Source organism: Mizuhopecten yessoensis, unplaced genomic scaffold (genome assembly GCF_002113885.1).
Source record: "Mizuhopecten yessoensis strain PY_sf001 unplaced genomic scaffold, ASM211388v2 scaffold716307, whole genome shotgun sequence".
NCBI lineage: Eukaryota > Metazoa > Mollusca > Bivalvia > Pectinida > Pectinidae > Mizuhopecten > Mizuhopecten yessoensis.
Genome location: NW_018480051.1, coordinates 212,519 through 237,238, shown reverse-complemented (window position 1 = coordinate 237,238; position 24,720 = coordinate 212,519). Strand labels below are relative to the sequence as shown.

At 37.3% G+C, this 24,720-nt stretch overlaps 1 protein-coding gene across 1 annotated transcript; it reads right to left on the bottom strand.

Moving 5' to 3' along the window:
- Window positions 1-369: 369 nt before the first annotated feature.
- On the bottom strand, window positions 370-24,720 carry LOC110442882 (transmembrane protein 211-like). The gene is made up of 2 exons (XM_021486727.1): window positions 21,937-24,720; window positions 370-777 (listed from the first exon to the last, which is right to left on the bottom strand). Exons 1-2 carry the CDS (start codon window positions 22,310-22,312, stop codon window positions 551-553), a joined length of 603 nt encoding a protein of 200 aa, XP_021342402.1. The 5' UTR covers window positions 22,313-24,720; the 3' UTR covers window positions 370-550.

Below are 24,720 nucleotides of genomic sequence, written 5' to 3'. Positions count from 1 at the left end.
ATGTGACATACGGGTGAAGACCTTTCAATCCCTGATGAAGGGCTAAGCCCGAAAGCTAAGATAACGAGTGACTCTTGCTTTTTATATTAACAAAACAAATCTATTAAAAATGTGTGTGAGCATTAAATCTGTCAGCATTAACGTCAATGTGTACTTTCGGGGTAATGTTTATTTAATATGTAGACGAGCCATTTGTGATATTGTGTTGTCACCGTCGGTGTCCGCTTGACAAAGTAATAGAGATTATTATCGATCTAGACTAATAATCAAAACACCGGATGACGTCTGAATATGCACAGCACGGCGTTGCACCACCAATAGGTCAAAACGTGAACAATGTTTTCGTTTTGACTAACATTGAATTAAAAAAATCAAACAAATAGAAATACATTCACACTAGATTTTTATGTAAAACATCTGATCCAATGTTTAAACAAACAGTAGTTTTCAAAATATCCTCCAAAGGATCAACAAATAATGCATTTATATAAATAAATAAGAAAATATTGAAAATTGATTCATATGGAAAAAAAACGCGAGAAAATAATTATCATAAATTAAATGGATAATCATCATGTTCTGATTTAAAATCACGCAAATTCCATAAAATTGGACAAAAGATGGATAACGCTGTCCCCATTATGGCCAGCATATAGCTCCAACCCATGCTGCACTGTCCCGCATTGTACACTTCCGCTGTAGGTCCGCAGTAATAGCGAAAGAAGGGTGACGTCATTCCTAAGGGGTACGCAATCAATGCTGACGTCAAGATGAGAACTGAAATAGAGGAAAAAAATCAAATAACTCGTGTTATTGTCGACATATATTATGAGAAGGAAGAGGATTAATGGGAGGAAAGTAATAAATATGGAGAACAGAAAGAGGGGAAAGTAGATAGTGGATGTGGGATGAAGAATGAAACGATGAGAATATAAATCAGGAGGTCTGGGGTTGGGGGCGGGGTTAGTTGTTAGGAAAAGGATATTTTATTTCATGGAACAGATAAACTGAAAACCGAAAACTGGAAAGACGGATTCATATATACAATTAACAGGCGCTGTTAGACTCAACCACCAAATGTGCGGATTAAGCTGGGAATTAATACGCTGGGCTTCCACGCAGAAGGCCGGGGTTCAATCCCCGAAGTCATCGTAACAATGTGTTTTTTTGCTTCAGAAAAAGTGCTTGTCCCACCTTAATAACTCCAATACCCAGAGTGAGTGTAAAACGGTATGGAGTGGATGCTGCCGTGTCTGTGTAGTAACATTCAAGTGAAGAGGCACTTTGGAAAAAAAGTTCCGTTCAAAGTATAAGAACTCAAAGACAACTCTATATTAAACCATCATCACTCACGGAGGGTCCAACACATGTTAAGGTACTTAGCCAGGTGGCATAGAACCTGGAGTTAATGATAAGGCCACTGCTGTGATGACTTCAAATTGTATTGATTGTATTAATTGATTGTATGTATGAACTCTATGTCTGTTAAATGTGAAGTGCCCTAGAGTGGCTTGTTATAACTAGATAGGGCGCTTTATCAAATGTCGCACAATAAATCGCATAATAATCTGCCTTCTGGCAGCTCGGGAGACGTTTCACAGACACTGGTCGCGGTTACAGTGCAAAACTTAACTTGTACAGTGGCACGCAGCTCGCCTTAAGCTATAAAACATCAGTGTGCTGAATGTGCATCGGTATAAAAAAATACGCAATTTCGAGAAAAATAACCCACGGTTAGATATTTCATTGTCGGATTTTAATCCCAGAAGAGAATTATATTTGCAATTAATGCAGGTTGCGGGCACTACATCTGTAAAACATGGCGGAAATAACCATCAAAGCGATAAAAACTACCCACAGGCTCTGCTGAATGGCAACTTAAAGGTCAAAGATCCAATTATAAATGGCAACGACAGCTTATATAGGGTATCAAATTCAATTGTATTTGTGGGCTCCATAGCGAAACATGCCTATGACCGGGAAAACTAGCGATTCTTCTTTTTTATTTCAAAGATAAGTATTTTTAGGCGCATTTTGGCTCAATATCCCCCTATCAGTGTGAATAAAATGCTGTTACTTCAAACTCGGCTATACTTTCGACTGCCCTCGTTACTTTTAATATCATTAAGCTGTTGCTATGTCGGATCGAATGTAGCATTTAATTTAGCGGTGGTCAAGTGGTTTTAAGGCGTCTGCCATTCTGCTACCATTACCCCTCCACCACTGGGTCGCGGGTTCGAGACCTACGTGGGGCAGTCGCCACTAAAGTCGCCACTACAGTCGCCAGGTACTGACCGTAGGTCGGTGGTTTTTCTCCGGGAACTCCGGCTTTCCTCCATCACCAAAACCTGGCACGTCCTTAAATGACCATAGCTGTTAATAGGACGTGAAACACTAACCAAAGAAATGGAAAGGAGTATCTAGACCTCGGAACCCTATTGAGACATCAATTTTCTATGCACATAATAATAACATATATATATATGTGCATGTAAAACAATCTATACAAAATCAAATTAAAATTATCAAGCAATTTTCATTGAAAGGCAAAACCTCAAAGTGCAGGACTGAAAGACTGACATCCGTCCGTGCCAATGTTACGTAGTATCGGACGTGTGATGAGACAGACGACGTTTCCAATGTTTCGTAATATCTAAGTACTCATTGTAAATAGTCAAAACATGGAAACGGCACTTTAAAAATATTTAAATACTCAGCAGTTCAAAGATCTAATACAGACGTTACAGTTTTATCACAAATGTGTCCTCTCCCTCAACATACCTGCGAAGTTTAGGTTAGATTCGGGGTTCATGGTTTCATAAAACACGGAAGAACTGCAACTAGAAGGCGTTTGATTTTGTTATAAGTTTGCCTACATAGCTACTTTCGTTATTTTTTGCTATTTATCAAAGAGAATGGAAAAACGGAAAGAGTTGCTTCTTTATCAAATCAAAAAACGGCACGGTGCCAGCATACTTTTTACAGGTATTCCTCCCTTGATAGTGGTTACTGAATTAGAAATGACCTTCGAAATTCTTATCACACCTGAAAACAAAATTACATGCATATTATGCAGAATTCGTTCTTTCAGCCCGTGCGTCTCTGTTGGAATACCCCTTGATGGATCTATCAGAGACGCGATATCTGGGAATACCTTCAAAAATCCATTAAAGATATATCTACAAGAATTTCCTGTATACTTTTGGCTACATCGTCGCTTCTTCATCTGTGTTCAAACTAAGCCTGCAAATCACTATTAGCCGATTGTGATTTTCAATTGACGCCGTAAAGGATGTGTTAATAAACTTTATATACATGGTTTTGTTGCAGGGAAACACGATTCTTTGTTTCCTTCGATTTATCATGTTTCACTAAGACTTACCAGAACTTAAAGTATACATTAGCGGTGAATGTTTGCCCAAGTGATCAGGCAGGCTATGGTTTCTGTCCCCTGTGCCGGGACATGTACTTGTATTTGCCTGCTGAACGTTCAGCATTTAAGGTAATTGCAACAACTGGTTCACCCGTTATCAGTATGATGTGACCGGGTGGAATGCTGATATTGGTGTCTTCGGCAATAATATTTTAGCGAGGCAGCGACCTAAAGCAAGCATCAGTTCCGCGCTATCACAAGGAGACAAATACACAAACATACCTCCTCTACGCATATATTACGCACATGGAGGCACGTCATTAATTGACCTTAGCAGTTAATACATGTAGCACGCTTAACCCAATAAAACCAAACTCGAACTTTGTCCATTCGTCCGTGTGAAACATGACTAATTGAAGGGAAACAAAGAATCGTGTTTCCCTAACATCTCTTTTACATCGGTCACGGTAAAGATGATAAGAATTACGCGCCATTGTTGACGTCTGCTTCAGTCACTCGAACCCCATGTGTGGTGTTTCTTGTCCATTTTTCTAGAGAGGCCCCAAATGATGGAAATATGACTTGGGAATTCTGAGACCAAGGAAACACGATGTTTTATTTCCCCGTCATATGATCAAAATGATCCACTCAGATACACAGTTATAATAAAATGTATTGCATATACGTATTGTACTGAATTGACACCTGTGGAAATTTGTTGACATAGATTATATTTCAGCTTCAAGATACATCTATTTCGACGGTGTGTATAATAAGGATTACGCGCCATTGTTTTGTTGTCGTCTGTTTCAGTCAATCGGACCTCATTGTGGTGTTTCTTGTACATTTTTCTAGAGAGGCCCCGAATGAGGGAAATATGACATCGTCAGACCTGAAATCAAAATCTATTGTAAATCGCCTTCCAGCTAGAGCTGGCCTTGATGGTAATTAGAACAGGTTTGCTTTAGGGGTTTGTAGAAGGACACCAATATCTTGTGATGAACATGGAATGTATGTATAGTATGCATGTATATTTACTGGTGTAATCCATATACTTGTCACGTTATATTTCCTCCGTAGGTGTAGGAGGTACATGCTTATGGCACACGTCAGCCTAATTATGTAATAAATAATAGTGAGACGGCATTGGTAAATATTAATGCATATGTCTTTGTTATGTCAAGATTAATTCAGTGCTTTTATGCATGTACAATCTAAGATAAGATGAACGTGTAAGAGGATGAGAGGTTGCGAGAAGATATTTTGAGACATTTTGAGAGCATGTAGGATCTTTTGGGAGAAAAGGGGATGTAAGGGCATGACGGGTCCGGAAATTGTTGTTAGGGAGAGGTAGTAAGAGGTTATGAGAGGTCAGGGAGTTTATTATAACTTGAAGAGGCGGAAGTGTAGTAAAATGGGTTCCGGAAGTAAATATCGGATTTCTTGCCTGAAAGTTTTGCTGTGAAATCCATTAAAATTATGAATTTAACCAAATGTCTACAGATGCTATTCTCTGACTAAAGTAAGTCTCAACAAGTCCCACCATTTTAATTACACTGTGAGCAGTTTGGCGTCAATTCAAAAACTGACGTTGTAATCTTATTTAGAAAATGATTAAAATTATGATGAATGGAAACAAGCCCACATTCCGAACAAAATCGTGTGAGGTTTCAATGCAATATCTTTCTAAATATTTTAATTCCATTTTCAAGGATATTAATTAAAATTGTAACCGAACGGTTTGTCTACAGGGATTTTATTAATAACGTTTTATAGCGATTGCGCATACGTTGGAAAAAACATTATTAATTGACCGAGTTCGTATCCTTTTCATGTTTTCTGATATTTGTGAGGAATTTTGCATATCTTGCTTCTATTGATAACGTTTCGTGTCTAATTAAGACCGTTGGTTGCACGGTACAGATAAGAAAAACAGTTATGTCGAAAACATGTCTCCACGTAGTCGTGCATATTTATTCTCTATTTCTTGAATTTTGAGTCAAACATTCCATTAAATATTTACATACCTGCAATAAACAAAAATCTCTGATATCATGTATCGTACAGGCCGTTTATCAAATAAATATATAGATCGTTTTTTAATAAAAGAATATAAACCTTAAAATGCGTCTAGTCATGAACTGATGCTACTGATGAAACGTAAAGTTTTCTCTCCAGACGCAAACTGTCGGTGAAAACTAAGTTAATCTGTTATCTTTGTGACGTAGTTAGTTTTAATCTTGATTAAATTTAATTAAATGAGAGTTTTATCATCTAAAACGCTAGTCTTGATCATCATCATATTTGTAAGACTATTTTTTTTAATATTTCGTTAAAGTTCGACGAATTTTTCTTAAAAATCTTTATTTATTTTACAACGATTATGAAACAAGTTATATCAACTTATATTAATAAATAACTTTTGTTGGTCCGGACGTTAGCGCGCAGGGGTCTTAATGTGGGTGGAAACCGGAGTACTCGGAGAAAACCCAAGTGGTCGGGCAGGTGACCCCATACCCTTTCACGTCCGATCGTGGAATCGAACCCGGCCGTTTGGATGAAAATCGAGTTCGCTATCCGCTACGCCAACTGATCACCTATTCTGTTGGAAGATTTTTTTCCAAAGTCTACATGGTGCATCAGAATGGCATTTGAACGCTCCGACTCACTTATGTTGTAAACGCTATCTTTGAGTAAACAACATACATGAGCATGCAGACACAGTAGCAGTAAAACGTTAATTCTATCACATAAAGCAGTTGGAAACGAATCAGCTATAATTGTGTGAATATTCACAAGCATATGCAAATTAAACGCACCAAAAAAAAATTCCCAAGAAATTTTATCGCAACTTATTACATGTACCAGATAATTTAAGCAATTACGAAAACATAGGTAGATAAAAGAATATTTAAAGTTTCTTCCGCGAGTATGCTTCGAAATAATGAGATCCCATCGGAGTTGGCGACGAAATATAATGTGTAAGCCAAAACGGTGACGCCAGAAAATCCATCCACATTCAACTCCCTTCGAGAAATATTGCCCCCTCCCAACAAAATGTTAAGGCTCCCTATACCCCTCCCCAGAATCCCTGAAAAAAACCCATGGAGAACCCTGGCGCGGACAGGCGCGCATCCCAAGAGCATAATTTCCGTTTATTATAAAATCTGAAAGGGGAATGTACTTCCGGTGCCAAATTTCCGGAATCATGTAGTTTAGTAATTAGGCCAAGCCAGCGATTAACACGTTATATTTGCTTTAGATGCTGACATGGTCAGGATGCATGATCAATCTAATACTCCAGTTATTAGGACGAAAATCCAATAAACAACTGGTGAAAGATAGATTAGATTACACAATAAAAATAATAGCAACAAGTAAAATCATAAAGGAACACAATATAACATATTGTAAGGACCCTTGTTCCGCGGAAGACAAAACACAAAAGAATTCCAATAGAGTTTATACAGTAGCCTCCCCCTAATTTCGTCTTGGATATAAAGTAGCTTAATTTGTTAGAGCGACAGTATAATGATATGAAGTTCATGGTTCGAGTCCTGGTTTGGTTTGTTAGTGTTTTACGTCCTTTTAACAGCTATGGTCACATTAGGACGTGCCAGGATTTGGTGGCGAAGGAAAGCCGGAGTTCCATGAGAAAACCCACCGACCTACGGCCAGTACCTGGCAACTGCCTCACGTAGATCTCGAACCCGCGACCCAGTGGTGGAGGGCTAGTGGAATCATGGTCAAGCCCTGTGCGGGGATATATAAACCAAGACAATAATATAATTTTTCTTTTATAATATTGTCTACAACAGTGCCGTTTAATTAAACAGAATTGTTAAAATTGTTAAAATTGCTATAGGTTGCCATTTACATGTATACCCACGATAAAGTTCTTAGCTCTAAGTATTTAGTATGAAAAACCTATAGAAAATTACTAGTACATGTGTTCATATACGGTATAATGGGAAATTTTCGCTGCATTTTCACTTTCGCCCTTTTCGCCCTCCGTATTGAGGGCGAATTTATTATCACACCGAATAATAGGAAACAACATTCTAACGTAGAAATTAAATCAGATGTGAAGAACGAAATTCACACTGGGCGAAAATGGATTTTACCAGCGTATGACGAAAGTTTGACTGACTGGGAGAAAGTTTCCCAATTTCAAATAAGTTTGAAAATGTGTTCAAAAAAGTTGCATATGATTGCAAATGAGGCCATGCTAATTTTTCTCCGTAATTTATTGTTCGTGACGATACGAATAAATTTGGTACTAAACAATGTACTTATAATAGTGATTATTAAACACAGATTTTAGTAGGCTTGGCCGTCATAGCTACGTTTGTATAAAGAGTTATGTTTTATGAGTGTAGAATACCGACATTGACGTTTTTCATTACTGTGATATTACATGTACAAACGTTTAACATTCTTGACTATTAAACACAAGCTGTGAACGAGACAGCCAGCCTGCTTCACTAAGGCTGATGTGTGGAATCAGCTTAGCATGACACCCGCCTCGTACGCGAACACACAAACATACATAGCAACATGGCTCAAATTTGATTTAAAAACTCATTTACTACTACGCGTTAAGCTTATGACGTGATGCAGTTTTTATTTGTAAAGGTGCAAATGAAAGACTTTTTTGGGAAAAAATGAAGTACTTAATCTGTCTTTATCCATATACCTAAGCTCTTTTAGTTCACGAAGCTTTCTCAACGATTTGGAAAAACCCTTCTTTCTAAGTCAAATATCAACGCCACGCGGGTTCTGTACCAGATAATACAGATATACGTTACAGTTTAAAACCCACTTAATGCTAGTGTTGGGAACTCTTTCGTGATTGGAAGGTTTAAGAAAATAAGATGCATGAAGATCGTTAAACGACTTAATACTAGAAGTTATATCTGTGTTATGTTATAGGGTTTTGTGAGTTCACGGACTGTAAGTTACGAAAAAAACATGTCTTTAATGCGACTTTTTAAGGGTTTTTTGTTTTGTTTTAACTACAGTATCAATATTGATGAACCACAGAACTTCTACAGTTTGATCTTTACTTTATTCCGTATATAAACATATAACTGTAAGTTCAGGGCAGGCGATCAATACTTTCAACGAGGGATGCTCCGGAAAAGGAAGATATATCCAATTATTTTAATTTCCTTTTTTTCGTTTAGACAATAATTGTCCTTGACGCAAGGAGGCAAACTCGTACGCAATGTAAGCCAGCACTATAGAGTTCGATGCCGTTCTAGACATCACGACCGACCGGAGCTGTAAAATGCTCTAGAGCTCAAGGCCGATCAGGATTGACACACGATCTAGACTTCACGACCGACTTAAGGCCGACCGTGGCTATCACACGTTCACGGCCGACCGGGGCTGTCACACGTTCTAGACTCACGGCCGAACTGGGCTGTCACACGTTCTAGACTCACGGCCGACCGGGGCTGTCACACGTTCTAGACTAACGGCCGACAGGAGCTGTCACACGTTCTAGACTCACAGCCGATCGGGACTGCCACACGATCTAGACTCACGGCCGATCGGGACTGACACACGATCTAGACTTCACGGCCGACGAAAGGCCGACCGTGGCTATCACACGTTCACGGCCGACCGGGGCTGTCACACGTTCTAGACTCACGGTCGACCTGGGCTGTCACACGTTCTAGACTTACGGCCGACCGGGGCTGTCACACGTTCTAGACTCACGGCCGATCGGGACTGCCACACGATCTAGACTTCACGGCCGACTAAAGGCCGACCGTGGCTATCACATGTTCACGGCCGACCGGGGCTGTCACACGTTCACGGCCGACTGGGGCTGTCACACGTTCACGGCCGACCGGGGCTGTCACACGTTCTAGACTCACGGCCAACCGGGGCTGTCACCCGTTCTAGACTCACGGCCGACCGGGGCTGTCACACGTTCACGGCCGACCGGGACTGTCACACGTTCTAGACTCACGGCCAACCGGGGCTGTCACACGTTATAGATTCACGGCCGACCGGGGCTGTCACACGTTCTAGACTCACGGCCGACCGGGGCTGTCACACGTTCTAGACTCACGACCGACTGGGGCTGTCACACGTTTTAGACTCACGGCCGACCGGGGCTGTCACACGTTCTAGAGCTCAAGGCCGACCGGGGCTGTCACACGTTCTAGAGCTCATGATCAAGGCCGACCGGGCTATCACACATTCCAGATCCACGGCTGACCGGGACAGTCACACGTTCTAGACTGGAGGCCGACCGGGGCTGTCACACGTTCTGGAAACCAACTCCATCCGGAGCTGTCACGCGCGATAGACTCACGGCCAGTCATGGATTTTTAAACGACCTAGGACGCAAAGCTATTTAAGTCACATATACATATAATGACTCGTTGATTGTTGTATCACCAGGGAGTATTTTTGAAGAAATAATTCTGTAAAAGGAATTGGACTGACAAAGTAATAAATACTCGACACAATACCAAAAAACAGGAAATGTTTAGGAATGAACTCAGTCATTTCCCGTGATTTATTTTTTCACATTTTTTCTCCCTCCTCCCATTTTAATGTTTATACATTTTAGGACTTTTCCGTGGAAGAGTTAAGTGCACTTTAACCAAACATTTTATGATACGTTCCCGTATATTTGCCCGTGAAATTATACGACACTTTGTCTGGATGTTTTCAAGAATAGCTACTTCCGGCACGGAGTTTCGTAAACAGCGACACCTATGCGACAAGGAATTAGTTTCGTAATTGTCAGCTTCTGCTGTTGACATTTCCTTTTTTCCCTGTGAATCGCTCAAACCAAGTCTCGAGGGAGACGATACGTGCATCTACTACAAACGTTAAAAGTAGAACTGGACAAAGAGAGTACGTGTGTTGTCATTCAAATCGGATTTGGGAAAACCTGGTACATTAGAAATTCAATCAAGAAGATGTTGTTACATTGTAAGTTGGTAGGAGTCTGCGTTGAATTTTATGCGGTAAGATGATTCTTGGCTGACGTAATAAGACCTTAGTGTCCATTTTCTGGTACAAGATACTGTACGTACAACAGTCGGTAATAAAACAAGTATTTGGTTCTGAGTTATTTTAACTTAAGATATAATATACACAGTTCGGAATTCGAAATGTCCAACTTAAAAAAATCAAATATATGAAAAGAAAAATTGCTGAGCAAAATTGAATTTTATACCCTAAATCTACTTTAATTGCAGTTTGATAGGGTATATAGCATTATACGTTGTTCTTTATCATGAAAAAAGGGAGATTGGCGAGAACTAGGGTCAATGTCACGATCATAAAATGAATAAACCGCATAATCAGATATTTCACAGATAGGACGAATTGGACTACAGAAAGTAAAATTCCAATCTCTGTGTTACACCCAAACCTAACCCTCACTGAGTATTGTCCTTTAAATTTTCCTTTTATTTGATGTTAACATTATCGTCTATATTGTTCTTTAGTTTCTCGTCTATTAGTTCTTGCATTTTCGTCTTTATTGTTTTTAACGTTATTATCTAGTTCTTTATCGTTCTGCATTATCGTCTATATTGTTCTTTACATTATGGTCTCTACTTTTCTTGACATTATCGTCTTTATTTAATTTTGCATTATCGTCTTTATTTTTCGTTGCATTATCGTCTATATTGTTCTTTGCATATTCATCTGTATTGTTCTTCACATTATCGTCTGTATTGTTCTTTACATTTTCGTCTTTAATGTTCTTTACATTATCGTCTTTATTTTTCTTTACATTATCGTCTATATTGTTCTGCATTATCGTCTATATTGTTCTGCATTATCGTCTATATTGTTCTTTGCATTATCGTCTATATTGTTCTTTACATTATCGTATATATTGTTCTTCGCATTATCGTCTGTATTGTTCGTGGCATTTTCGTCTTTAATGTTCTTTACATTATCTTCTTTATTTTTCTTTACATTATCGTCTATATTGTTCTGCAATATCGTCTATATTGTTCTGCATTATCGTCTAGATTGTTCTGCATTATCGTCTATATTGTTCTTAACATTATCGTCTGTATTGTTCTTCACATTATCGTAAATATTGTTCTTTGCATTTTCGTCTTTAATGTTCTTTACATTATCGTCTATTAGTTCTTTGCATTATCGTCTTTAATGTTCTGCATTATCGTCTTTATTTTTCTTTACATTATCGTCTATATTGTTCTGCATTATCGTCTTTATTGTTCTTTGCATTATCGTCTATATTGTTCTTAACATTATCGTATATATTGTTCTTCGCATTATCGTCTGTATTGTTCTTTGCATTTTCGTCTTTAATGTTCTTTACATTATCGTTTATTAGTTCTTTGCATTATCGTCTTTATTATTGTTAACATTATCGTCTGTATTGTTCTTTACATTATCGTCTATATTGGTCTTTACATTATCGTCTTTTAGTTCTTTGCATTATCGTCTATATTGTTCTGCATTATCGTCTATATTGTTCTTAACATTATCGTCTTTATTGTTCTTTGCATTATCGTCTATATTGTTCTTAACATTATCGTCTGTATTGTTCTTCACGTTATCGTAAATATTGTTCTTTGCATTTTCGTCTTTAATGTTCTTTACATTATCGTCTATTAGTTCTTTGCATTATCGTCTTTATTTTTCGTTGAATTTGTCTTTTGTGTTCTTTACATTGTCGTCTATATTTTTCTTTACATTATCGTCTATTAGTTCTTTGCATTATCGTCTTTATTTTTCGTTGCATTATCGTCTTCTTTGTTCTTCACTTTCTCGACTACATTATTCTTTACATTATCGTCTATTAGTACTTTGCATTATCGTCTTTATTGTTCTAAATTATCGTCTATACTTTTCTTTACATTATCGTCGTTATTGTACTTCGCATTATCGTCTTTATTGTTCTTTGCATATTCGTCTGTATTGTTCTTCACATTACCGTTTATTTTGTTCTTTACCTTCTCGTCTATTAGTTCTTTGCATTGTCGTCTGTATTGTTCTGCATTATCGTCTATATTGTTCTGCATTATCGTCTTTATTGTTCTGCATTATCGTCTATATTGTTCTTTACTCTTTACATTATCGTCTCTACTTTTACTTACATTATCGTCTATATTTTTTTTTGCATTATCCCGTATATTTTTCTTTGCATTATTATCTATGTTGTTCTTTACATTATCGACTATATCATTCCTTGCATCATTGTCTATATTGTTTTTTGCTTTTGCGTCTGTATTTTTCTTTATATTTTCTTCTATATTGTTTTTTACGTTATCGTCTATATTGTTCTTTACGTTATCGTCTATATTGTTCTTTACGTTATCGTCTACATTGTTCTTTACATCATCGTCTGTATTGCCGTCTAAATTGTCCTTTTCACTACTCTGTTATCAACTGTATATTTTCATGTACATTGTCTTCTACGGCAACAAACATAATATGAAAGGAAAGCGGCATCTGAACTAGTTTTAGTACTCATTAAAAGAGGATTATACTCATGTTAATGAAAATGTATTGATCGTTTGTTTCCGTAATGACAGAAAACCTACAGCACTAAAGGTATACAAGAATCGCAAACAATTATTTGGTATTTCTTTCAAAACCTGAAAAGTTAAAAAAAAACAACACCAAAGCATAATAACTTTGATGACGTATGAATCGACTTCTTATGACGTCAGAGCTATTAATGAAATACCTAATTAAAGTCAATTTCTTTATTCTTCATTCGACCGACCAACACGAAGATCCAGCGTGGGCGGGTAGATTCAAGACAGCTAGAGCAGAAGTTGAATGAGGTTTTGATAAAAGACCGACATATTGATTTCTGTACAGAGTAATTGGTATCTGTTATACACACATATATATAAGTTCCTCATAATTAGCTTACGTACTCATTTGGGAAAAATCCATATGTTCATCATATCAAATTAGATATGGAGACAGGGAGAGGTATAGGTTTTTGGTTTGTTTGTGTTTTACGTCCTTTTAACAGCTATTATAATTTAAGGACGTGCCAGGTGTAAAAAATAGTAAGAAATTAACGCATTATAGTGATACACTTGTTAAGACATGTGACGACCTAGCGACCAAGTTATATCGGAAGTGGAGGAATCTGTCTGAAATGTTAAAATTTGACGTCAACTCGTCCACGAGTTTGAAGAGAGTCAACTCGTCCAAGCTCGCTCTTTCGTTAGGATAGTATGATTATAAAATAAAATGAGGGACACCATGAGCAGAGAAGGGCCTACGATTGGGTCATCTATATACAACATCACGAATTAACCACAACACATAATGTTGCCATTCAGATACCGTTGAGCCATTCCTACCTAGTGGACGATATGACGTGAAGTAGTACCACTGCTGAGTTTCGTTCACCATGATCTGACTTCAGGTAATGCAGAAACGTTCATGATGTTCATTTTCATTAATACATTACCAAACTGAAAAATCGTATCCAAATGAAAAGCAAATATTATTGCAAATGACCGCCACGTATTTGCTCAATATATCGAATAAAATGGTCAATTAAAGTTCATTTATATAAAAAGAACCTTCGAGATTAGCATGTATCGAAAGAAGCAATTATCAAAATAGGTTGACAACAAAGTTTAAAAAGACCTTCTGGACGATACAAACTATATACGTGACGTCATGTAGACCGGATATGCACAAAAGTCTTATCTATCTAAGCATTACCCTATGGCTAAATACCAACCCCCAATTACAAGCTCTTTAAAATCTCGAATTGTCGTTAAATTTATTATTGCGGTATTACTGCGTTTAAAAAAAAGAAGCTCAAAGGTGGCCTTTACTTCGTGTAGTTGCTGAGATAATGTTATTTCCAGACTTTTTCAAGCAACACAACATTATGTTGTAATTGATACAAATTCAAAACAATAAATTGTCTCCTACTTTTGGCTGTTAAGGTCACGTTGTTTATCGGTGATTAAGAACGTAACTCAATATGACACACGGGAATGTCTCGTAGAATTGATTCTAAGCGATTCCTTATAATTACCATGGTTACAGAAAAGGTCGTGTGCATTTTTTTTTTACCGGAATATACTGTCAAGACAATACCTTGCCGACGCTGAAAATTCAGCGTGGAAGAAGATATCGACGGTAGGGAAACTATAAGTACGGTTCAATCACGTTGACAGCTTATTCCGTTTCAAATGTTTTTTTAATCTTTCTGTAGATTCTGCGATACATAAATCTTCTATAATAGGGATCGGTTCTAGTTCCTAATTAGAATTCCTTACAGGCAGTCTCTTCTTTATACCGGATATCTTCTGTTTATTCCCATGCCTCGTTTTTGGAGTCAGGAATTGTTTTTCCTTTACTTAGTTTTTTTTTAAACAGTCGGAATATGGATGGCTTTGAGCGATGTTAAACATAATTCTTTGTGCAATTACAACGTGGGCGTATCTGTTTTCAAATACACCGTTATACAAATATTTTATGCGAAGCTATAATGATCACAAAGAGGACTTTAAAGAATATAATCAAATAATTCGACAATAGATCATGTTTGTGGTACTAATGGTAATGGTCCTATATTTAGAAACAAATACAAGCGTACGCATAGTTGATTCTGTAAATGAAAACACACAAACAAATTATATCGTACATGTGATACATGGATTCAATAAAGCCAAATATGACACCTGACACCTGCTCAACTCGATGTAATCAACAGCAATTATCGTTTTGTTCTTAAATATCTCGATCGACTTTCAAAGCCATACTGGCTCCTGTAAAAACATGAACCTGTAAAGCTGTCCTAGGTTGTGATTTTAACTGTGGAACTCTTTTATGCATGACCACGCTTTGTAACCAATTTTACGGTTTGCACTGTCGTCTGTTTAGGTGTTAGTACAGATTACTGTTGATCAACATTGATGCAGTTTGTTTTTTTATTATGAATAACATGATTTTGACAGTCCTAAGCTTTATCGTAAATTCTTTTTTACTGATTTCATGCTAGTCTACTTACGAAAGATGTTCATAAACAGGGAATGGCGAAATGTCGTACTTTTGCGTTTTATTTGTATCAAAGAATTAACAAGTGACAAAATGAAATTTGAAAACTATGTTGGATTAACGCTATTGAAACCAATATTTTACTTCGAGGTATCCGAGTTTTTCGACTTTTCAGGGTTCGAATTATCAGAGTTTTATTTACTAAGATAAAGAACAGATTTGGCCGGGACCGGAGAAATACTTCGAGATAAACGGGGTCTTCGAGTTAAAAGAATTCGAGATAACGAGGTTCGACTGTATCAAGACAATACACAGCCAAATATAAAAAGTCGTCGACACACAATGACAAAATCCACGAAAATGTCAGCATAAAGACAAAATATATCAGCGTCATGAAGCAAGGACAAACTATTTAAAACGCGTCAAAACAAAAAGACAAAAAATACCACAGGTTATACCACAGCGTCAAAACACAATATATAAAACTGTGGCAACGCGAAAGGGACAACATATAGCACAACGCCGGCACAAAGACAAAATATATCACAGTGTTAACACACAAGGACAAATACATGTATACCACATAGTCACCACACAAGGAAAAAATATACCACAGTGTCGGCACAAAGACAAACTATATCGCAGTGTCAACACACAAGAACAACATATATCACAGCGTCAATACAAAAGGACAACATATACTACAGCGTCACCACATAATAACAAAATATACCAAAGTGTCACCACAAAAGGATAAAATATACCACAGCGTCACCACACAAGGACAAAATATACCCCAGTGTTAACACACAAGGACAAATACATGTATACCACATAGTCACCACACAAGGACACAATATACCACAGCGTCAACACAAAGACAAACTATACCACAGCGTCACCACAAAGACAAAAATATACCACAGCGTCAACGCAAAGACCAAAATATACCACAGCGTCACTACACAAGGACAAATATACCACATTGTCACCACACAAGGACAAAAATACCACATAGTCACCACACAAGGACAAAATATACCACAGCATCAACGCAAAGACCAAAATATACCACAGCGTCACCCATCAAGGACAAATATACCACATTGTCACCACGCAAGGACAAAAAAACCAAATATTCACCAAACAAGGACAAAATATACCACAGCGTCAACACAAAGACAAAAATATACCACAGCGTCAACACAAAGACCAAAATATACCACAGCGTCACCCATCAAGGACAAATATACCACAGCGTCACTACACAAGGACAAATATACAACAGTGTCACCATACAAGTACAACAAATACCGCAGTGTTAACACAAAAACAAAATATACCACAGCGTCACTACACAAGGACAAATATACCACAGCGTCACCACACAAGGACAACATATACCACAGTGTCAACACAAAGACAACATATACCACAGTGTCAACATAAAGACAACATAAACCACAGCGTCAACACAAAGATTTTTTTTTACCAGAGCTCCAACACACAAGGACAAAATGTACCACAGGCGTTTCCGGTGTCTATTCACATTATAAAATCGGACAGCGAAGTCGTTATGTTCAATGTTCAATAAGCTTACGTAACAGGGTTTTGTCTGTTTTAATTGCTTTTTAACAGTAAAATTACCTGCTTAAGAAAACCGATTACTCAGAAAACAATAGCCAATTAAATATCAGTGAATTACACTGCATTCACACTAACCCACAAACAAAACTATCAAAAAATATGGAGAATTCTGGTTGATCAATTTTTCGTCGCGGGAATTTGGTCGGCATTCCATTTCTTTGCCATTATAATTCCATTTATATCATTTCTAATACTATTATTCGGGTTTAATTTTCAAAAGAATGTGAAAATGGGGCAGAGGGGAAAATACAGATTGATGTTCCCAGCACCCAAGGGGGTTGAGATTATACCGGTCGCTTCATCATTTACCCTTTAATCGGGGACCACATACGGGCTCTAATGATCCCTTAAAGGGCTTCAAACTCCTCAAAAATGAGCTGTTAGTTTTCGTTTTAACATGGGGCACATTCGTTCAATCTTAACTAAAACTGTTTTATTTAATTATTCTGCACATTAGGAAATTTATAGAGGAAAATTATCGGAAATGTTGCAGCAAGCGTAATTGACGACTTTGTAATTAGATCAAAGACAAATAGTTGAAATTGCGTTGGAAAGTTGACGTAATTCTTTAAACCTTGCTACAATTCACGTATTTACCAACTTTTCGATTTTTTTTCAAACACAACGAATAAGAAAATAATATATTCAACTTTGATAATGAATGAAGTTCAAATATGATTTTGACTTCTCTTTATAGCAAACCGTTGACCTAGCGAAGTTGTAAAAACGGTACAAAAACAATACCATGAAGTCTTTATATGACGTCACAAAAAACATGGGAATATTGTGCACAAGTGGATGAATAAACAATAGTATGTGTGCATGTCAAAACAATAGTATGTGTGCATGTTAGCTAAACACATATGTGTAGCACCACTTTGATAACAAAACTAGGATTTTTCTTTCTTTACGTACGATTGTTGTAATATTTTATTCCAAAAGTTTTCACGGGTTACATTTCTTTATTTGCTTCTAAAGTCTAGAACAGAAAAAAACGATGGTTAACAGAACGACAAAATGACATTCGAGGACGGAATGATGACGTCATGTTACTGCGGCGTGAAAATGCGCTAAAACATCCAGCACTTCTCCTCGATTGAATTCGATTAGTAATAACCTATAACTTCAGGTCAAATAGGAGTTTCGGTCCCGCTCTGCGATATTGTACAACATTCCGCATCACATATGTGTTTTAAGCAAGCTTCCCTATCATATTAGCTTCAATAAAGTAAATTTAAGGTAGTATTAAAAGGTTTATATCGGCCCTGATTGTATTTTTTTTATTTAAACAAACAGCTATTGCCACAAAAGCACATTGTTTAGACTTATAACAAGGATTGAGTTATCGTCGATTTATTGATTGATTGTCTAACTGACTGAAATGAGGAAGGCGATCAGGCGGGTCAGTATCACCAATTTCATCATTAACGTTTCCTTTGGCAGGGTCTTTTCAATAACATACAAATACTGGAGAAACCTGAGACACACAAGATGAGTTATGGCCAACGGATATCTATAAGAAATCGTAAAGAAAAAAGGACAGGAAGGCAAACGATTTGAAATGACATTTAGAAAATAATAATAAAATTGTTCTTTAGTTGATGGTAAATTGAAGCGCCATTTTCCTATGATTTTGCCATTTGGTTAACGTCTCAATCCTGAAATAAAGCAGGTCGTTGCTAATGTCAGAGAGATATGATTGTAGATTGTTGTGTTTATTGATCGCAAGCATTGTTAGCTTCACGAGTTTTTACACGAAATTTCAATTAGTGTAACGAAGTGGAAATAAGTAGCGAAAGCAGCGAATATTTATCAACTGAAAGATTATTGTATTACATGCATTATTTACATCAAAAGTCCTCAAATATTTCTATTTAAGAATCCATTTATGATTGAAAGTCATACGGTTTATAACATAATTTCAAGCTGATCGTTTACTAAGAGATGCAATTATTGCAAAACGTATCGGGGCCACGGTACGCACTGAAGAATGAAAACATACACAGCTTGCTGTCATATGAGTTAAGGCTTGAACGCCACGTGCGCACGGTATCGGAGAACTCATAACGTACTAAGGATGGATTTCGGGTTTGGAACTTGAATGTTATCATAATTGATATCGGTGGTGCGTCGGAGGAAACATATGACATACACCAGTATCAATATTGGTGGATTTCAAAACGTATTTGATACGAAACACTGTTCCAGATGTTCTGTAAGCACGAGCTAGTATAACGAAACTACATATGTATTATCACATATATACATGTTTAAAAATAGATTTTTTATTTGTCGTGGTCATTGGAAGATCTTTTAATTGCATCTCTATCCAATCAAACATTTAAAAAAAACCAGTAAATAATCAGAAGGATTTGGCACAAATTCTGTACTAGGTCCTTTCCCGCAATTACATCTCCGGGGTTCAAAATTCACTAAGAAATTCTATGAATAATTGAAACGCGGAAGGTAACGTGTTTTAGGCATTTAGTTTCGTATTTGATTCAACGGGAAGTCAGCGGACTTTGTTATTTCTAAATTAAAGGATCCCTTGCTGTGCGATGTTCAAACGATATTTTTATCTTTTAAACTTGTAGAAAAACATGATCTTGTAACGAATTTATTAAAGTCACAATTCCAGTGTGAATTTTAAAACCCTAGTATTAATTTCTGTCAATTAATGTGACAGTGGTGTAAACACCCCATTAAGTCACATATCAACACCTACAATTTATATTTGTAAATCTCCTTAAGAGTCTGCACTGACCACTAACGTCACAGATAGAATCGATCGAATAGGATTGGCCATCTTTTAAGTTCTATGCAAATCGGATTTTTCTTACACTGGAGTGGTATGGCGAGTGTGTTGTGTGTAAATATTTCCATAAGGTTAATATGTACAAGTGTAAGAATCGTTTAACCATTGAGTTCTGTCCTTCTTCTCCTATCCTGATTGAATATTGAACGACATATGCGCATTGAATACAACATATGAATATTGGCCCAATCTGTGACATACCGCGCAATCTACACGTGTCAATGGCTGCAAAGGGACTTCAGAAACTACCATGAATATTTTAAATTCTGCCCGTCTTTTAATTTCAACTATAAAGAAAGCAATTAAGCGGCCGTTAATTTCTTCGTGCGTCAGCTATAGGAGTAGAAGACTTTCAGTTTATTTTCCTTTCGAAAGAAACTTTAAGTTGAGCTGACTACACCACCAAAATAGTACAATGTAGTTATTTATTTATTTGCACAATTATGAATCAAGTTATTTGAACTTATATTAATCAGTTTTGTTTGCCCAGATGTTATCTCGCGGGGAAGGAAACCGGAGTATCCAGAGAAAACCCATGCCCTTGGGCAGGTGACCCAAAACCTTTCAACTTTCGATCGGGGAATTGAACCCCGGACGTCTTGGTGAAAGGCGACTGGGTTATCCACTGCGCCATCCGACCAATTACAGCTTACCTTTTAAAGGATGTCGAACCTATGAAATACGATTTATCTTTTTGTCAAGAAGAATATTACGTATTTAGAAACGCAAATCGATAGTTTCTTAAGTGAAAGACGAGTTGAATTTTAATGAACATAGCTGAAATATTTAAAAACGGGTAAAGTCGTTATCGCTAAAAGTATGTTCCATTGAATTGTAATACACATTATATATAAAGGCATTGTTTTCCATAAACGTGATGATTAATGCATTCCTTTCAACTACACCGCGACAAACTCCCTAGTTGCACAGTTGCGAACACAGGGACCTGAGAATTTGTTACAGAATAGCTATACTTGGACCTAAACTGATGTGTTTAGATTTTAGATGTTTTTTCCCCGGTTTATATCCACTTTCGGTAAGAATTCCAACACCAATGATTGAACCAGTTTAGGTCCAAACATAGCTATACTGTAACCAATTAGCATGTCCCTGTGGTTACGACTTCTTGGTAAGGTCATGACAACAGATAATACATGAAAAAGGACTCGTTAAAAAAAACGTGACTTGTGAAAAGGCTACATGAATGATGTCAGATTGATTTTAATGAGGAGGGTAAGTATGACGGTTTCAAAATATGGATCCGCCTCTGGGACGACAGAATTTTTAGACATCGATTCTTCCACATGGACCTGGTATTTGGTTACAGCTATATTTGGACCTAAACTGAGTTGTTCAGAGTATTTTTTTCTTGTTTAGGAATGTAGATACATTTTCGGTAACACTGCAATCCCCAATGATGGTATGTTGTATGTAACCCCCTAAAACGTGTAAAATTACTCTGAACATTTCAGTTTCGGCCCAAATACAGTTTTAACAAGTTCTCAGGTCCCTGTGTTGTCATCCACACTCGACCTTGCCCGGGACTACAACGTACACGGATTTGATTGATCGGATATTGACAACACAAGTATTGACCGTTAACCTACTGAGAAGATTTACATGTCTGCGAAGAATGTTTGCATTCAAAAGTTTACCCCGGGATCTGTATTAGTACATGAGTTTTGATTTGAGCTAATACAACAGCACGCTAGTACCGGGCCGTGAGAACTCGCTGGTACAATGCTATTGGGTTAGCTAATGGATAAGGATATAGACATGCAACTGACACAGTGATTTATTTCATACATGTAGCGGTGTCGATCAATTCAAATCAGAGTTTGGTTCGTGAGGGTAAAAGATGGATAAGAAAAGGTATAGGCGTCTGTCTCCATGAAGGCCATTTGGTACAATTATTTTAGACACTGACATATTTATAAAATGTCTTTGAATGTCAAAAATTATATAGTATAATGTTTCAATTAAGATCAATTTATTAATATTCAATTGATTTTGTAGAGATTAATTTATCATATTTAAATTACAAAACTACGTTTTGAACATTATACATTTAGGAATAAAAGTTATTTAGATTTAAGACATATCTTACCTGCGGATGTCTGGATGTACGTCATAGCACATGACAGCCTCCGAAGCCATCGAGTCGCCATGAACATTCCCGCCAAACCCAGAACGAGACTGGCGAGCAAAATGGCACATCCGGTTGAAAATAGTAAAAATGTCGCCTGCCACGCTCCTGAAGGAATGTTGACCACACTAAGTTGACCACCGTAAAAAGAACACATCCGGGTCGTTAGTAGACTGCCCGCATCACCGAGCTCGCTTCCTTTACAGTATATATAAACTCCGAAGGAATGGATTCCGTCCGGATGTAAAATCCAAAATGGCTGAAGCAGGCTGAAAGCACAAGAAGCGGCGACAAGTGCCGTTATCAAGATCCATATGTAGAATACGAAAGATATCATTGTTCAGCATTTCTATTTTCACAAGCACAGAAAGAAAAAAACGCACATTTAGTTTACTCCAGACTCAAATCTTCAGTGGTCTGTTTTTACCGTCACACTCGTTGCCATGACAACACCGGCAAGGGATCTCTGCATTTTTTATCCGTTGTTGTATCTCATTGCAAATAAGTTTAAGATCTATTCTGTTTTTGTTTGTCAATTAAGTATTACTTGGCAATATGGTACTGACGAATGCAATCTCGAATTAATGTGATTAAGGTTCCGTTCGGATTTAAGTAAACAACAACTTGTACACTTGAACTCCAATTAAATCGGCTACTAAGACAAACGGACAACCCAAACTCTATATGTCTCCTGAGAATAGTTTCCCGTCTATATATAGACTAAGAAAATCCAAATCGTAATCCACCAATCACAATCGGCCAATCGTACTGACCATCAAAATCTTGACCAATGTCCAATACTGCAGCTAGTCAAGCCGATCAGTTATCGTGAAAGTGTTTCCGTTAGGCTCATTGGAGCGTAAAATTGGTGTAATCGGGCGTGTTAAGTAAGCGCAAGTAATTGGAACCGAACACCGCATACCGCATCCAAATACTGCATTAACCAATTGTTACTCCAAGCAAACAGTTCGGCATTTACACATTGGGTTGTCAACTTCAACAGAGACTTTATTTACTCGCTTAGAACAAAGATACAACCAGTTATTTCTGGAATTCCAAGATAAACACTTAAACAACTGTCGGTTTCCCAAACAAACGCCGATATTTATAGCTTTGTAATGTCAGTTTTAGTTAATTTTCCGGCCGTTTATTGCTGTTAACTTGTAACATGTCAGAGTTAAAAAAAAAAATCCTTGATTTTGGATTTACGGTTTGAAATCAAATAAAACGTCACAATTATTTGAAAAACGCGCACTCGCACATAAACGCTTGTATTTCGCTCCGTTCTTGTTGAAATCACAATTATTAACAAAATAATTTAGTGGAATCTGGTATCACAAAACAAGACATTTAATAACGAATGAAAACTGCCTTATTTCATAACATATGGAACGCGAGCTATTCTCCAAATTGATTGAATTGCTCCAATTCGCTCTGTATGTTTAGCGTTTTATGTAAACCATTCTAGGCAGAGCAGAGCTGTATACCGATTCTTACAGACTACGTGAAATTATTAGCTTGCCTATGCATATAGAAAAATCCAATATCGCTATCGGAGCAATCACAATTCTCGAGTGGACATTGTCCAGTTGCCGGTCAATGCAGCCGAATGCTCAAATTGATAGGTCCGAATTGAATCGCCAATCTCCAAATTATCACCGGTCACCACAGAAAAATCCAATATGATAGCGGCCTATTACAGCTATCACCATTCCCTGTTGGATAAAACCCAGGCGCTGGTCATTTTGGCCGAACTATCTCTTGACCAATGTCCGAAGTAATCTTATATCCTGAAATTGACTTCCCTTGTTCGTTTCAGTGCTAATCCGAAGTCGTACACGCTACGGCACTATCAGGATAAAAGGAACTCTCCTGTTTCTCGATTCTGAGATGTTACTCTTATCTTCGTTACATAAACCATATTAACTTGATGTTAGAATCCGAACCCGTTGTCGGGAAACTCAGCAACCAATATACATATAGAACGCATAAGAATTTATATCTTTGACTGTATCCCGCAGTTCAGTTCCACGAGGGCTCTGCGCCTATAGCGGTTTTATCATTGATAGTCTAAACCGCATCGAAACGAACCGTGGCAACACCATGTCATCTTGTCATTTATTCCAGATGATATCCATTTAGAAATAATAAGTGTCACAAACTTTCACAGTGAGAGTCCAGTTTATCCGCGCTGTCTCCTCGAAACAATATCCTTCGTGGCAAGTTATGGAATTTCTCGTGTTTATAATGATAGTTTTAACCGTCCCTTCACACAACTTGGTTTCTTGCAATAGTTCCTATTAACAGTTGGCATAGTATTATTCCTCAGTATATCATTTCTGAGCTCTGAATGATTTTGATCAATTTCCTGACAAGCTATTATAATTCCATACTACAGACGATCTGTATGATATTGATATCATCTTCTATATTGATCAAATGTATGTTGACAATAGGTTTTAAAATTCATCATTTTTTTTTCTGAAGTATCGCCCATCAAATCCTCTATAAAAAATCTAGGTCAATTAAAATCGAATGTAATTAATACTCTGCCAGAACATGTTCACGCTCCGATAATATCGGGAATTATGAAGTCCAGTCCGTAAGCGCTGGCGGCGTAGTGATATCGTGTTCCTGTAGGCGGTATAACACAGATCCAGTATTTAACGTAAGAGTTTGTGTACATGTACTCTCAGATCACGCTGGATGATAAACACTGCCTCCCGCGTATCACTCGGTTGCAGT